The sequence below is a fragment of the Brassica oleracea genome, chromosome C9 (assembly GCF_000695525.1).
Source record: "Brassica oleracea var. oleracea cultivar TO1000 chromosome C9, BOL, whole genome shotgun sequence".
In the NCBI taxonomy this organism is placed as follows: domain Eukaryota; kingdom Viridiplantae; phylum Streptophyta; class Magnoliopsida; order Brassicales; family Brassicaceae; genus Brassica; species Brassica oleracea.
This window is the reverse complement of record NC_027756.1, coordinates 54526818-54543071: the sequence shown is the minus strand read 5'-3', so window position 1 is coordinate 54543071 and position 16254 is coordinate 54526818. Positions and strand designations below refer to the sequence as shown.

General features: G+C 39.9%; 5 protein-coding genes across 5 annotated transcripts; 1 reads left to right on the top strand and 4 right to left on the bottom strand.

The window, feature by feature from the left end:
* Positions 1-1364: 1364 nt before the first annotated feature.
* On the top strand, positions 1365-4096 carry LOC106315885 (protein NRT1/ PTR FAMILY 8.2). Its single transcript, XM_013753719.1, has 5 exons — positions 1365-1460; positions 1940-2071; positions 2148-2365; positions 2441-2991; positions 3060-4096. The coding sequence occupies exons 2-5, from the start codon at positions 1972-1974 to the stop codon at positions 3892-3894; spliced, it is 1704 nt and encodes a 567-aa protein (XP_013609173.1). The 5' UTR covers positions 1365-1460; positions 1940-1971; the 3' UTR covers positions 3895-4096.
* A 109-nt stretch (positions 4097-4205) lies between these two features.
* On the bottom strand, positions 4206-6136 carry LOC106313522 (UPF0503 protein At3g09070, chloroplastic). The gene has a single exon (XM_013751346.1). The coding sequence runs from the start codon at positions 5963-5965 to the stop codon at positions 4346-4348; it is 1620 nt and encodes a 539-aa protein (XP_013606800.1). The 5' UTR covers positions 5966-6136; the 3' UTR covers positions 4206-4345.
* A 2402-nt stretch (positions 6137-8538) lies between these two features.
* Positions 8539-10156, bottom strand: LOC106313203 (E3 ubiquitin-protein ligase Hakai). Its single transcript, XM_013750958.1, has 4 exons — positions 10021-10156; positions 9664-9933; positions 9502-9560; positions 8539-9426 (listed from the first exon to the last, which is right to left on the bottom strand). Exons 2-4 carry the CDS (start codon positions 9916-9918, stop codon positions 8655-8657), a joined length of 1086 nt encoding a protein of 361 aa, XP_013606412.1. The 5' UTR covers positions 9919-9933; positions 10021-10156; the 3' UTR covers positions 8539-8654.
* Positions 10157-10342: 186 nt separating this feature from the next.
* LOC106317651 lies at positions 10343-12014 on the bottom strand. The gene is made up of 3 exons (XM_013755438.1): positions 11385-12014; positions 10550-11269; positions 10343-10457 (listed from the first exon to the last, which is right to left on the bottom strand). The coding sequence occupies exons 1-3, from the start codon at positions 12012-12014 to the stop codon at positions 10362-10364; spliced, it is 1446 nt and encodes a 481-aa protein (XP_013610892.1). The 3' UTR covers positions 10343-10361.
* A 680-nt stretch (positions 12015-12694) lies between these two features.
* LOC106316720 lies at positions 12695-15031 on the bottom strand. Its single transcript, XM_013754599.1, has 4 exons — positions 14916-15031; positions 13934-14603; positions 13101-13844; positions 12695-13001 (listed from the first exon to the last, which is right to left on the bottom strand). The coding sequence occupies exons 2-4, from the start codon at positions 14582-14584 to the stop codon at positions 12873-12875; spliced, it is 1524 nt and encodes a 507-aa protein (XP_013610053.1). The 5' UTR covers positions 14585-14603; positions 14916-15031; the 3' UTR covers positions 12695-12872.
* Between the last annotated feature and the right edge of the window lie 1223 nt (positions 15032-16254).

Below are 16254 nucleotides of genomic sequence, written 5' to 3'. Positions count from 1 at the left end.
ATATATAAAGTTAAAATGTATCGAAATGTTTTCGTGTTTTAGTTTGGATGTTCCAGGCTTCTTTCTCACGTGTTAAGAACTTGAGATACGGTTTGAGTATTTAATTTTAGAAAAAATATAAACAGATTAGATACTTTTTCCAATTTGTTAGCTAATATGACAGATTGCAGACACTGAATTTCAAATCCCATAGTTAAAACCCATTTGTATGTATTGATCAACATATGAATTCTTTAACAATACAGTAAGCCCCAAAGATTCTTTCACTAAACGAGAAACACAACTAATAAACGTCATCCGCATTGATTAGAAAAAAAATATACAAACTAGACCGAGGCTAGCATACGTCTTGAACCAAAAAAAAAAGATAAGAAAATACAAAAGAATATTGGCTTATTACTACACCAATTTACAAGTGTACTTAGACACAAATCCTTCCACATACGGTCAATATCATTTCATATTCTTTCCTTTTACGTTGTTTGACCTAAGAATACAACATGCATTGGTCATAAATTGATGGCACGCAGTAAATACATGAGTAAGACTCGATCTGGATGTTTGCGAAATGACCTCTGATGTTAGATTTATTGTGATGGCAACGTCGACGTCTTAGTTCTTTCAGTGGACAGAACAACCTGTATCATATACCATCAAGCAAGCGGCTAAATATCACTACGGATATAGCATCAATCAATCTTTGAGGAGACAACAGAAAATTCATATATTAATTTCAAATAAGTGCAATATTAACACTTTTCTTGTGTGTAATGTTTGTTAAGCCTCTTTTGATATTTTTCTTTGTTGTCAACAGACTCAACACCTAATTGATCGAGTTCGGGTTTTTGTTTTTTTTGTTTTTCTCTCTTGACGAATCATCTTTACCTAATAAAAAGATATGATATAAGTTTTAGAACAAAAGAAAGTCTAATAAATATTTTTCTTCTTCTAAATCTGCTACACATTTCTTAACCAGTGATATATTTGCACCATGTAACAATTCTATGGATCTGGACACAAAGAATCCATTACTATGATTATATTAATATTTTAATTTATGGATTTATTTTCATATAATTTCATTGTTTTTTTAATCAGTTAATGTTGTTATGATTTTTGATATCCCTGTTTAAATATACATACACGGTCACGCTCTTTTGGGTTAAGCTAAAAATAAGCTTTTTCTAACATGTTAAACAAAACTAAAAGTTATTCAAATACGCAATTAACCGGAAAGATGGGGATCAAAGAGAGTAGTCAAATTCTAAAAAACAATAAATAAAGGGACGTATTTGGCAAAAAGACCAAACCAGATTCTGTTCAGTATTCTGAATATTCAGTGTGCTATAAATACATATATGGGTGCAAAGCAAAACGCTCTAGCCCCAAAAAAAACATCTTCCTCAAAGCGAACGCGTAGTCCGGCACAGCGAGCCACCGTCGTACGGGGGAATAAGAAGGTACGTACGGAACGATTAATTAATGTTTTTCTCCGTTGGTTTGTTAAATTATCTTGACTATCTGTTTCTGTTTTGTGTCGTGATTTGCATTGTTCGGGGGGGGATTTAATTAGTTTAAAAAATGTTAGATTCTCGATCTGAGTGCATGTCCGTCTGAAAACGTTGAATTAGTACGTAGTCGAGCAAATCCTGAGAGAGAGTGTGCGCTTTAAACAGTCTCAGATCCACAAATATCTCAGATTTCGTTCTGGATTAGGCTCTTCAGTCGTTTGTGTGTTTTTGCTTAGCAGCAGAATTAACTTGAGAAAAAAGTCATCTCTTTCCTTTGCCTGTTGAAGAGTGTGATATGGATTCTTTTTGTTATATTTCTCATACCAATTAAATCGTAACGCCTCTCTAGATTCTGACATTTGTTTGTGTTGTTCTTGATTCTCCTTTATTATAATTTATAGAAACCCGATCTTGTTTGCTTTGCACAGGCTGAAAAATATACATATATAATAAGGAGATCATGGATAGTGAATATACACAAGATGGAACTCTTGACATTCACAAGAAACCAGCCAACAAGAATAAAACAGGAACCTGGAAAGCTTGCAGATTCATTCTCGGTAATGCCTTTTTGTTGGTTAAATAAAATTAACCAAACCGGTTTCTTTCTGAGTTTTGATTTTATGAAACTGGCAGTGACTGAGTGTTGTGAAAGATTGGCTTACTATGGAATGAGCACAAACCTGGTGAACTATATAGAGAAACATCTCAGTATGGGAAACGTAGCAGCTTCCAACAGTGTCACAAACTGGTCGGGAACATGTTACGCCACTCCTTTGATCGGTGCTTTTCTCGCCGATGCTTACCTCGGTCGTTACTGGACCATCGCTTCCTTCGTCGTCATCTACATTTGCGTTAGTTTTCATCTTCTTCTATTACAACAAATCATATTTATATTTGTTTTTTTGAACGTGAAAGATTGAAAACAGGGAATGACGCTATTGACGTTATCAGCTTCGGTTCCTGGTCTAACACCAACCTGCCACGGTGAAAACTGCCACGCAACCGAGTTTCAAATCGCGATCACGTTCGTAGCGCTCTACTTGATAGCACTCGGGACAGGAGGGATCAAGCCATGTGTTTCCTCCTTTGGTGCTGATCAGTTTGACGACACAGACGAAGAGGAGAAAGAGTCAAAGAGCTCTTTCTTCAACTGGTTCTACTTTGTGATCAACGTTGGTGCGATGTTCGCTTCCTCTGTCCTCGTTTGGATTCAGATGAATGTTGGTTGGGGCTGGGGTTTCGGAGTTCCCACTGTCGCCATGGCGGTCGCCGTCCTATTGTTCTTCGCGGGAAGCAAATTCTATAGGCTTCAGAAACCAGGAGGAAGCCCTATCACAAGAATGCTTCAAGTCATCGTTGCTTCTTTCAGAAAATCAAAAGTGAGAGTCCCTGAAGATGCAGCTCTTCTCTACGAGATACACGACGCTGAAAGCAGTATCCAAGGAAGCCGCAAGCTCGAACACACCCCTAAACTAACGTAAGTCCGAGCTGTAGTTTTGTTGGTTTTAAACTTTTTGGTTTGATGATTTTAACTATTTTTTGCAGATTCTTTGACAAAGCAGCAGTAGAGACAGAGACTGATGAGAACAAAGAAGCAGCCAAATCGGGATGGAAGCTATGTACAGTGACGCAAGTGGAAGAGCTCAAAGCACTGATCAGTCTCTTGCCGGTTTGGGCCTCAGGGATAGTCTTTGCTGCTGTTTATAGCCAAATGAGCACAGTGTTCGTGCTTCAAGGCAACACTATGGACCAAAGCATGGGACCTAACTTCACTATCCCTTCCGCATCACTCGCCTTATTCGACATTCTCAGTGTCCTCTTCTGGACACCTGTCTATGACCAGCTCATCGTTCCCCTCGCCAGGAAGTTCACCGGTCATGAACGTGGCTTCACACAGCTTCAACGTATAGGAATCGGACTTTTAATCTCTATTTTCTCAATGGTCTCTGCCGGAATCCTAGAGGTGGCGAGGTTAAGATACGTGCGAACTCACGATCTCTACGATGCGAAAGAGGTTCCAATGTCGATATTCTGGCAAGTTCCGCAGTATTTTTTCGTAGGTTGCGCTGAGGTGTTCACGTTTATAGGGCAGCTGGAGTTCTTCTACGACCAAGCACCTGATGCGATGAGGAGTCTTTGCTCGGCATTGGCGCTGACGACGGTGGCGCTAGGGAACTATCTAAGCACACTGCTGGTGACGGTGGTTACTAAAGTGACGACGACGGGCGGAAGAGCGGGATGGATAGCAGATAACCTGAACAGAGGTCATCTTGATTACTACTATTGGTTATTGGCTGTTTTGAGTTTCTTGAATTTCTTCGTCTACCTTTGGATTGCCAAATCCTACACTTACAAGAAAGCCAAAGGCCATGCTCTCTAAGGTTATATCTATGCACATTTTTCTTTATAACTTAATTTACAGTAAGTAATATTTATTTGTTTTCGAACAGTCAGTCATGTTTATTTGTCAGTACCAAAGAACATATGCATAGCATTGGTTTTGTAATGAAACTATATTAGTAGATTTGTCTTGTCAGACCTGATTTTCTCTGATTCCATTTGCTTTTGTTTTTTACTTTCTATTAGTGATTAGTCGCTTTGAGATTCAGATGCAAGTATTGAAGGAACCTGCACATGATTTAACAGATTAAATAAAGATACTAATTTTTGACCAAAAAAAATAAAAATAAAGATACTAATGAAGCAGCAGCTTAATTTCTGTGGGTGGTTCCCAAAGGCTTATTCTGGAATAGGAATCATCGGTTTAGAACTCAGAATACATATAAGCTCAAATACTTAAAAAATAAAAATTAAGAGAGATAATTTGCTGGTCAATAGAGCCTCATGACTCTCCTGGCTATAGAGTGGCCGTGACTATTTGCCCTGGCCGCAGTCTTCTCCCACCCGCCACCACCGCCGCCATTTCTCCAACTCGGTGTCAAATAAAACCTCAACATTCCGTTGTCACCATCCTTAGAAGAATTCCTCCAACTCTTATTATTCCTCGAAGATCCTCCCCCGGAGCTCCTCCAGCTCACATTGCTGTTACTCCTCCTCATCTTGGGTCCTCCTTCGTTCCTCAGCTCCGGCCATGATTCCGACAATGACCTCTCCACCATTCCGGTGCTGTTGGAACGGCTATACCTATCATCTTCCTCGTCCTTGCTAACACCTTTCCTGTAGATAAAACCTAACATGCTCCATTTTCCCCATCGTCTCGATGGTTTCTTATCACCATGCTGATTCTCCACGACGGAGTATGACTCTGCCGGAGACACCCTTGAATTCGACACCAGCGATTTGACCTCCTCCATCTCCATTGCTTTTTTAATTGAATTGGATCTGTCGAGGCTCTTCCGCCTCCTCGACGGAGCTTCCGTGTAGTAGTCTCGGGTTTGACTCGATCCGCCTGGGATGATGATTATCGGGTCGGATTCTCCATTAATCGACGCAACAGGAATCTGCATGTCTGATGGATGCATTGGCGCCGCGTTCTCCACGACTGATAGCATCGACGGCGGTGGAGGAACCCTAGCCGTCGTCCTGCCGATCAAGTGCCCATCCCACGACGCTCTTGGCTCGTCTAACGAGTAGCGAGAATCCTCCACACCTATATCCACGGAGAATCTTCCGGCGTCAGTGTCGCTAGATCTCCGGCCGAATCCGTAATCGGCGATCTCCGACTGCGTATCCCTTGGCTGTCTTCTAGTCGCCTTCTCAGCCGGCAACTGTGGGCGTCCTACTTGGCTGCCACGTGGCTTCTTAACCTTCTTCTGCTTGTGCCTCCATTTCTGGAGCTTCTTGCTGAAAACAGAGGCCGCCGAAAAGAAGCTCCCGGCCAAGGAGGGCTTCTTTGTCTGCGGATACAGATCCATGTACTCCTTCATTGGCTTCTCCTCCTCCACAATCTCGTCGCTTTTTTCCTCTATAATTTCGCCCGAATCATTCACAATCTCAATCTCCGAGTGGCTTCCATTTTCTTCTTCTTCTTCTTCTTCTTCAGTCACTTCCACCACTGCCTCCTCTTCTTTCGTGGAAAGGTTTCTGTTTTCTTCACGAAGCCTGACGTCGCAAGACCGACGCTGCGGCTCTAACCCTCCGGATAATCCCTCGTTGTTCTTTGCTGAAAACGATTTGCTTCGCCGGAGCTCCGGGAAGAAACCTCCTCGGACCCGGCCGTTCCCACTGGCGTTGTTGTTACCACTAGAGGGCTTGAAGAGAGCTTTCAACGCTGCGGTGGAGATGGTGGGTGGTTTCCGGGAAGATGACGACGGCTGCGGCGGAGCGCCGTTGTGATCTAAGACGGAGAGACGTTCGCAGAGACAGGAAGGGCAGAAACCGGAGAAGCGCTCGTCTGGGTGAGCATCGCAGGATGTGGATAGGCGATGCGGTTGAGACGGCGGAGCTAGTTCCTCTGCGGCGACGGAAACTTGGTCGCTGGAGGGATTCATGAGACAATACGACGATGAATGATCCTCCTTCTTTTACTCTCTGCTCATACGATGTTCGCTGTCTGCTTAATTGATTAGAGAGATTGTAAGAGTTGTTTATGTCTCAAGCATTCGTCTGTTATCAACGGACATTGAAAGAGAAAGGAGATGACGAGAGATATAATTATTTGTATTATACTAAATCTTTTTTTTCTTTTCTTTTTTTTTAAAAAAAAAAATTAAATAAATAGATTGAATTGAAATTGCAATGGGCCTGGAAATTTTGGATTTTGCAGGTGTCAGATAAAATCTGTGCAAATCCTTGTTAGTTGAAAAAGAAGGTTCATTTGCATTCTGAACCTTTTAAAAAAATAATGTATAATGGTGTGATTAAATATCAAAGGGTGATCAGTGAGTTTTCTAGACTGTCTTTCTATCTGTCGGCTAAGCTAAAGAACGTACAGTACCTATCTACCTATCGACTCTTTTGAGCTACTATAGTATTTTGATGGTTTCGTCCATGGAAGTATGGTATGTATTCATTTATACACGTCAAATGTAACATCATATATGGATATTAAAGATTAGCTCGCGTTTTCTTTTTTCTTTTTTTTTGTTCAAAAAAAAAAAAAAAAAAAACGGTTGGATCTTTTGTTTTTTTTCTTCTTTTTTTTTATGTCGTCTCTTTATTTACAGCTACCAAAGCACACGCTTGTTTCATCCATTTAACGTTTTGGGTTTTGGCCATAGAGATATGAGATAACATATGTCATAGAGATGTGAGATATCTAACTCGGGTAGAAAATAATAGTATATATTATATATACTCAAATATAAGTAAAGATATGCATTGGATTTTCAAAGATTCCAACCGAAAAAGCAGAAAAAAAGCGAAAAAGCAATCTCACGCCATCAATCTCATCTGTTGTTTTGTCTCTCTCTTTTTTAGTCTGCAAGTATTATTTTGTCAGTTTCATCGTGTGTCATAGAATATGTTATGGAGTATATAAATAATATTAATCGTATAATTTTTCAAAGTGTTACTTAAACTAGACGTAAAATAAGTTATGTCAGACCAACAGGCAACAGGATGAGTTCGATGCTAAACCAAGCACATATGTGTTGAAGCGTGTGTATGTACAAATTCTCGTTCATGTGAGGAAAAGAGTCCCACGTACAGTATTTCATTATTTAACGCGCTGGAATTTATTCATGAAAGCCATCAAATATAATATCAGGGAACCTTTTATCAAACGTCAAATAACGTAACAATTATTCCCATCAGCCATTAACCTCAACGCAATCAATGCCACTAATCTGGGCTTTTATGTATTCTCACTAACCAGATTTGCTCTAACATCATGATTTTAAAAAGGGAACTTTTTCTTTTGTTTTTGCAATTAAAATGAATTATAAGGATATAGGAAGAGTGTAAACTTACATGGAAATGAAAGAAGGCCCAAAAAAGAACACTATAGCAAAAATAATCTGCAATGAATTATATTAACATACACAATGGGATTCTACATGATCGTTAGTTTAACATAATGTGTTAGTATATATTATATTATCTTTGTTCGGTCATAATGATTTGTTGATTAATCATGAAAATCACGACAATGATTAGTTTTTTTTACATTTTGAAATTTAAATGGGGATCGCAATAATTAATAAAAAAACATGGGGAAAAAGTTTTTTTCTTTTTGAGAGAAAAAAATTCTAGAGATCTCAGTTTTCTCCCAGTCTCATAATGTGAAATAATGGTGTCTTGCAAAGATTGCTATGTATCATTATGGTTCATAATTGGAGAATCCATTTGAAACAATACATGTTTCATAGCCATACACACTCTCCAGTTGCACATTATAGTAGTAGGTTAGTGGGAAAACAATATAGAAAAGAAGAAACCACACTAATCACCAGAATACTAAAGTCTAGAGTACTATACCCACTAGCCCTTGAAGATTACAAACTATATGCAAGTTATAAATGTGTAATAATTTCTGGCTGAGATTGAAAGTGTTGCTGAATAGTGAAGGAAACCCAATAAAAAAGAGAGTCTGTGAACTGTTTGTTCTGTAAGTATTTATTTTACTTGAAGCCAATACCAAAAAAAAAAAAAAAATGACAAATTTCTCGGCTTTTACTAGATCAGGACCTTTTGTTTTGTCTCTCTTTTTTCTTAAAGATGATGACACATGTGCAGATGATTGGACATTTACATGTTATGTGTGTATAATGGTTTACTAGGATGGCTGTATTTAAAGAAAATGGCAAAACCTCTCTTAAAGAAGAATAGAAACAATCCTAATAGGTCCTACAACTGTGACAACTTCTTCACCATAGCCAATAAGCAAAGTAAGACCGGTTTGTTATTCAAAAACCTTAAACCACAAATTCGGATTCTCGCTGATCAAGAGAGAGAGACTCTGGTTCTAAGATAAGAAGCACTAGAGACACTTGCTGATTTTACATATAGATTGTTTTTTGAACTTGTACCTGTTAATCTCACTTGTGTCGACTCGAATATTAGTTGGGCTCAACTCAGTTTGATTTATCGGGAAAAGTTTTTCAATATTGGTGTTTACTCGAAGTTAGAACTCAGAACCAAAAAATGATAGCGTCACAGAAGCACTTTTGAAACTTTCAAACGAATAGTTTTTAACATTACATGAAAAAAGAAAAGAGAGAGATGAAACTAGTCTTATAGTTACTCCTGCCCAAAGCCATCACGGTTCTCTTGTTGCCACCCGAAACCTTGACCCCTGTTAACCTGCTGAGTTGTCTGAGGCGGTGCCATACCGGGATTCCATGAAGACTGAGACTGAGGAGGATAAGATCCTTGGAAACTCAGATTCATCATTGGCGAAGGCTGCTGCTGTTGCTGATACCCGAGCGCCGAACCTTGGTCTGACCCGCTGCCTTCTGGTCTTGCCGTCTCAAAAGGTGGACCGCTGTAGAATTGCTGAGACGAGCCATCAGTTGTAGGATAAGGCGGAAAACCAAACTGCTGAGGCAAACCCGGGTTTTGATTCATGGGAATGGGCATGCTGGGTGGTGGTTGCATCATATTGATAGGCGGAGGGTAGTCTGGGAACCGGATTGCAGGTTTAGGACTAGCGGTTTCAAATCCAGGAGGACGAGAGTTGTCGGTCTCTGCAGGGTAACTCTGTAGTTGGCCAAATCCAGAGTGTGGCTTTGACAAGGAAGGTGACCTGTGGAGTAAAGGCTGTTGCTGGGATCTCAAGGGAGCTCGCAAAGTGGATTCAGAAGCAGAAGATTGGAGCTTTGTGCTCTGAACGTCTGACTCGTTGCCATCGTCTTTAGCAGCATCGAGTTGTAAGAGGGTGGCGTGGAGGTCATGGACATGGGCTTCAAAGTCAGGCTTCTTGAGGAAAGACCTGAGACAGTGAGGAGCAGCACAGATGAAGATACCTTCCATCATCTTGATAGTCTGAATCTTTTGAATCCGTTCATCACATCTGTTCACACAAGAGATAACAAGAATTCAGATTGACTAAGAAATCTCTACAAAGATCTCAGTGGATAACACATACAGGTAGCAGATGGAATCACTACGAGCACATTCGAGGCAAAAGGCATGATCACAAGGATTCTGTTTAAAAACCAAAACAAACAAACAACAAAGTTCAAATCATCCACATAGAAGAAACAAAAGCCCCTTTTTAGCCTTTTTTAGTGTATTAAAATAAATTTACCAGACGGCCATAGATTGCAATGGGGAAATCGCAACGGACGCAGAAATGAACCCTCTCTCCTAGCTGCCTGCGAGACCGGCGTCCGACGGGCTTTATTACGGTGGTGGGAGTTACGGAACCGATCCCTTTCGCGACAGGGAGATCGGCGAGGACGAGGTGGTCGGGACAGGCAACCGTCACAGTTTCCGCCGGACAAGGTTTCGCTCCGCTTCCAGACTCTGTGGGAGAATCCCTCCTTAGTCGAATTTGAAGCATTCTTCTGTCTCTCGCCTGCCAAATTCAATATCGCTTTACATTAATCAAACAAACCCTAATAAACAAAAAAGAAGAAGAAGAAGAGTTAAAGCTGTTCATTACACCGATAAGTCCCGAGATCTCTCTCTCTCTCTCTCTCTCTCTACTTAACTTCTTCTCAAACGGAGGATCACCGCGGCGGCGAAAGGGCAATCCAGTTTTTTCTTTTTCGATTTTGTTCCTCGTTTCTTATTTGTCCCCGATTAATTTTCCTATTTAATTAAAATATTATTCCCACTTGTAAGTAGGAAGAACCTCTGGCCCAGGAAGAGGGTTCATGATTTACGTAAAAAAAATGCCCCGAGTTTCATAAAATTAAAGAGAAAGCCAAGTTGAAAACTAAAGTCAAAATAGTCTAAAGAACATGTTCCAACCGACAAAATAGCAAAACATTGTTGATTCCTTCAAGTCTCCATCTTTGGCTTCTTAGCAATCAAGTTCCATAGTGCAGTGTTCAAAGCAGAGGTTGTCCCCAAAGAAGCTCTCAACACATTCATTACCTAATATTTAAAAAAAAAAAAATACAAATACATTTTCGTTAAATATAGGGGGATCAACTGTATTTACTAGAGAAAGAAGTAAATGTTACTACCTCTGCTTCACGGATTCTAATAACTTGAACATCCACATCATCTGCCTTTATCTCATACTTCTTCAGAAAGCAGATGGACGTGCTCAAGCAACCCCTAGTTGTGATTATCAGATCATCTGAAACTGTAAACCTTGTTCCTCTCTTCACAAACCCACTTCCATTCTCTGACTGTTCTCTGCCATGAGACTTTGGATCAATCACAGTCACCGGAACTATTCTGTCCTTCCGATACAGCGGAGTCCGATCACAATCTTTAGTCAAGCTGTAGTCAGGCTGGCGTGGATTGGAATTCCTGTAGCGGTAGTAAACTGGTGCTTCTTCAGAGGTTATACCAGACAGCTGCTTCTGCAATTTGTAGTAATGAGGTAGCATCACACATTTGGAAGCTGACCCTTCTTTCCCTTCTTTATCAACAACAGTCAAATCCTTGAAGCTTCTACGTAAGTTTCCAATGCATCCCAAACTCGTATCGCATACATACTCAAGAGGGACAGCGAGAAAACTGAAAAGAAGATCAACAAAGTCTTCTCCACACTCGACATATAGAATCTTCATGTCCTGTTTCCTCACTATGGCATCGATAGTAAATTCTGATTCTGATACCTCTGTTTTAGTCGACAGCTTGTGCATGTTTGTCATGTCTTGTGTACTTTGCTTCTTCAAGAGAGCGTCTGTCAACGGAGTATTTGAGGAGAATACACACTCAAGAAGATGCATCATCTATATATAAATTAGCAACAACAACAAGAGAAGTCTATGAAATCAAAGCCAAAACATGTTTTCTTTACTAATTCAAATACTATATAATAATTAATTAAAAAGAAAAAGAAGGTACCTCGTTGAGACCAATATCAAGAAGCTGTTCCCCAAGGTTACTAACATCAGAACATCCTAGACTGTTGAGAGTTTTCAAGACAAGACCAGTAGAATCAACAGACACTTTCAAATCATCGGTGATGATGAAGGAAGACCTGCCACTTACAAATACTCCATCAACATCATTCTGTATCTCATCTTCTTCTTCAGTCAACTCGATTTCGTCGATCATCAACCTTCCGCAAGCACAATCAGAGCCACTAAAATCACTGCACATGTTGCAGCTTGAGAAAGAAGGGCACTTAAAGTACTTGAGGTGGTCATCAGTTGGGTTTAGGTTGAGCTTAAGCCTTTTGCAGTAGGCCTCCTTCACGCTCCTTGGATTAAGCAACATCTGCTTACAAGCTCCAGTCATGAAGTTGTCAATGCTCATGTCCGCAACGCTTTGATAGAGGTTGCTCAAACATCCAATCTCGGATTTTTTATGCTTCTTAAGCAATCCGGCAATGGTGCCCATTGGCAGTGTCATTAGGCTGAAGAGAACATCAATGAAATCCCTACAGGCCTCGGCCAAAACGACCTTGTTCTTCTCTTCATCAACAATAAGCCTCAAAGTAAACTTTGGTTCCTCTGACATTTCATCAGCCATTTAGGTCAGCTTAGAAAAAAAAAAAAAAAGATGAAAAGGGATGATAACAAGAGAGAAGAAAGAAGTTTGGAAGACACTCCTAATCACAAAACACCTATATTTAAAGCTCAAGCGGTTGAGGAATAACAACAGACCCGAGCGGCATTACATTTAAGACTGTTCACTAATACCAAAGAGCCCTCTATAAGCGCAAAAACAACCTTTGAGCTTTCTCCTCTGACTGCAAAATATTGTGGAGTCAAAACGATGGACCAATTTTATTCAAGAGAGTTTTAAATTCTTATATTGAATGAGTAAAAACATTTAAGTGTCATCAACATCAAAGATCCATTTAACTTGGAAGCAATAACAACAAAAAGAAGCCAAACCTTTTGCGCTTCCCCTTGACTTTTAACTTTATACTACTGCTTTTTAAGGTGTCGATAAATATATGCCAGAATCTCTAATGCAAGTTTCTTGAGTTTCTTTCTTTTCTTTGGCCTTGTCACAATTTAAGTTCTTTTCTTAAATTATAGTTTAAATACTGACATTAACTAAATCTGCTCTGTCAAAATCAAAATCAAAAACCAGGAGCCAAATAAGTAAAACCAAAAACAACCATTTGAGCTTCCCCCTCAACTACGTAACCACAGTGAGTTGTTTCTGTAGCTTAAAGGTATTAATTTCATATATCGTAAACTTCAACGTCTCATAAAAAAAGAATAAAAGAGAAGCAGTCAAAATGACAAGTTCATACAAAAGTAGATGATGTCCAAGAAAACTACTGATATTGTAGTAACTGAAACAGTTAGATGCTAAATAAAAAGATTATCTAGCGATCAACTTTAGCAAGAGAAGTTTCGGACTGAACATTGCTTCTCAAGTCTCAATCTTCGGCTTCTTATAGAATCGGCTTTCAGGAGCACTTGTTGAATCTGATTCCATAGCTAGAAGACCGGTGCTCAAGGCAGAAAACGTCACTAGTGAAGCTCTCAATAATTTGATCACCTGCAAATGCGTATTATATATACATGAATGAGAATAAATGTATAACTACGTATTGTTGAAATCAAAGAAAATAAAACTTTGACTACAAGCTTATTTTACCTCTTCTTGTTTCATACTGATAACTCGACATTCGACATCCTCTAGGCTGATCTGTTTATCTTTAAGCATTCCCAAGACTGAGGCTGAGTTGGAAGGAGTAATGATGAGATCATCTGTCACCATGAACTTTGTCCCTTTCTTCACAAACCCACTTGACTGATTATTTCCTTCCGATTTGGGATCTATACAAGTCACAGGCAAGAGTTTATCCCAAGCATACACAAGTCGCTTATCAGACTTGTCACTCAAACAGTACTCTCTAAAATGATTCGCAGAGAAGGAAACAAAGCGGTAGTAAGTTGGTGGCTTATGTGTAGTGACAGCATCAAGCAGCAGCTGCTTCTGATCACACTTGTAGTAATGAGGTATAACACACTTAGCTTCTCTTGCGGAATCATCAGCACTCAGCTCCTTGAAGCTTTTGCACAAGTTTCCAACGCATCCAAGGATGATTCCCTTTCCAGATATTCCCCATACAGACTCTAGAGGCATTGCAAGAAAAGTGAAAAGAAGATCAACAAAATCTTCACCACACTCAACGTACATGATGTTCCCTTCCTTGTTCCTCACATATGCATTCAGCGTTATCGTTTGATCACCTTTTGATTCCCTTTCTTCTTTTTCTTCATCGCTCAAGGCGGGAGGACTCAGCATCCTCTTAAGACCGCATGAACTTTTCTTTTTCAGAAATGTATCCGTCAATGGAGTATCCGATGTGAACAAACACTCCAGCAAAGTCGCTACCTAAAAAAATCAGATGAAACTGCGTTAAGAACTTAAAACGTTTTTTTAATATTCAAAATTAAGTATTTTTAAGTAGAATAATATATTGCCTCTTGGAGATTGACGTCAAGAATCATCTCAACCAGCTTATGGCAATCTGCTGCGTAGCCAAGCTCTTTAAGAAGTTTAAGTGTAGACAGAACAGAGTTAACTTCCACATTCAAATCATCAGTGATGATGAATGAAGCACTCCTCACAAACACTCCTCCACCATTCCGCCCTGCACTTGCTCTGCCTCCTTCTCCTTGGAACTGAATGACTTCACTCATCAAATTCCCACAGCTACACCTCGAGGTGTTGAAATTGCTATACCCTTTACTACATTCCCCGCTTCGCACAAACATAGGGCACATGAAACATTTAGTAGCCTGTGTATCATCTATCCTCAGCTTGGTCTTTTGGCATTTGTCGCGATTCAAACTCCCAGGGTAGAGAAGCATCTGTTTGGAAGCTTGGGAACTGAAATGCTTCATCGCCATACCCGCTACACTTGCGTGGATATTGTTGAAACAGCCGATGGGGACTGACTTTGACTTCTGATGCATCTCAAGCAATCTAACGAGTGTTCCCATTGGCAATGTCAAGAAACTAAAGAGTATGTCGACGAAATCTTCACCAGATTCAGCATATACAACCTTGTTTTTCTCTTTGTCTATGAGTAGCTTCAAGCTTATCACCGGATTCACCAAATCATCAGACATGTTTTTGATGCAAAAAGATCTGCATTGAAACAATTTTTAAAAGTGTCAAAGGTTTTTACACATACAGATCAGTACCCAAAATCTGCAGTAAAAACAGTTAAAAAGGTAGTTTTTAAAAACATGCAGAACAAGATCCGAGCCATGTCTGAGATAAAGATATGCCCTGAAACAGTTTAGAATTTTTTTACTCATGCATGCAGCTCATGAAGAGAGGAAAGCTGGTACCTTTTTAAAAACAAACAAGGTAAATTCTGCTCAAATTTTAAAAAAAAAAAAACTTACATGGCAGATTACAGAGAAAACGATTAAAAAACGAATTCAACGAACTTACCTTTACGCTAAATATCTTTCTTTTGGACGAAATCTTAGAGTGAATTACGCAACTCTTATCTCTCTTCGACAGGATTATGAACAGAGAGGCAAGCGAAGCGCTGAAACCTAAACCACTTTTTATTTGGGGTCTAAATAAACGAGAAACCGAAAGGTTATATATTATTAATAGGCCAGGTCCGTTGGTGAAGATATTTTTTTATGTGTGAGATAAATAATTAGACCCGTTGGTGAAGATATTTTTTTCCCAAAAAAAAAGGAAAAGAGAACAAAGTTAACGTGTCAACCTTTTATTCGCTATGGCTTGTTGATCGGCTTACTTGTCCGCTCAGAGAGTCTGTGTTGTCTAGTAGTATAAAAACGCCCCCTACCTACCTCAGAGCTCTCTTCTCCTTCTCACGCTTGCTTGGTTTCCGAATTCGAAAAATCTATCTCTTAATCGCGACTTACTATCATTCAAGGTAATATGTCCGAGATTCGATTAGCTCTTTCGTTGTTGATCGCAATTGCTTCTCTTTCTTTGATTTCGTCTCTTGATCTTTGATTAGACTTCGTATCTGTTGGACCCAATTTTGGTCAATATGTTAATGGGCCACGATCAAGTAAATGCACCGCGAGGAGTTAAATCCCACAGCGAACACTCGAGCTCCAGATGGAGACTTCGAAGATCCGGAGATCGCGGAACGGTTGCAGAGATCGCGGAACGGTTGCGAGCATCACGAGAGCATCCCGTTATAAGAAAGAGGTCGACACATAAGAAAATGACACATTGAAAACCCTAGAGAGAGCTACCCCCATACTTCGACCTTGTTTTTCATCCATCTTTAGATCTTTTCTCTTAGCGATCTCATTGTAACGTTTGATCTTGCTTTACTCATTGTATTCGATCTTGTTCATCAATAAAAGTCCATTTTTGTCTACCGGAAACTGATTATATCGCTGTGTCCTAAAGATATTGTTGCCCACATCATTTATCTTCCTTTGATTAAACTCTCGATCACTATCAAATTCTTAGTGTAGATTTTGGCGCCGACTGTGGGGAAGATAAACGAAAAATATATTTGTTAAGAAATCGATCTAAGTTTTCTAAGCGCGAATATGGATCCCAATCAAACTATCGGAACCAAGCCATCAGGAATCGACAACGTCGACCCTACCGGATCCAACTCGAGAACCGAAACCTTACCCGTTGGACCAACGGGCACTGACAGGACGACCAGAACAACCCATACACAACAAATCCTTCCAATCGGAACCTCGAACCAGGAGCGATCAACGGTCCACGATCGATCCTCACCACCAGATCGCACTTCGGTTCCAGAAAGGACCTCGATCCCCAA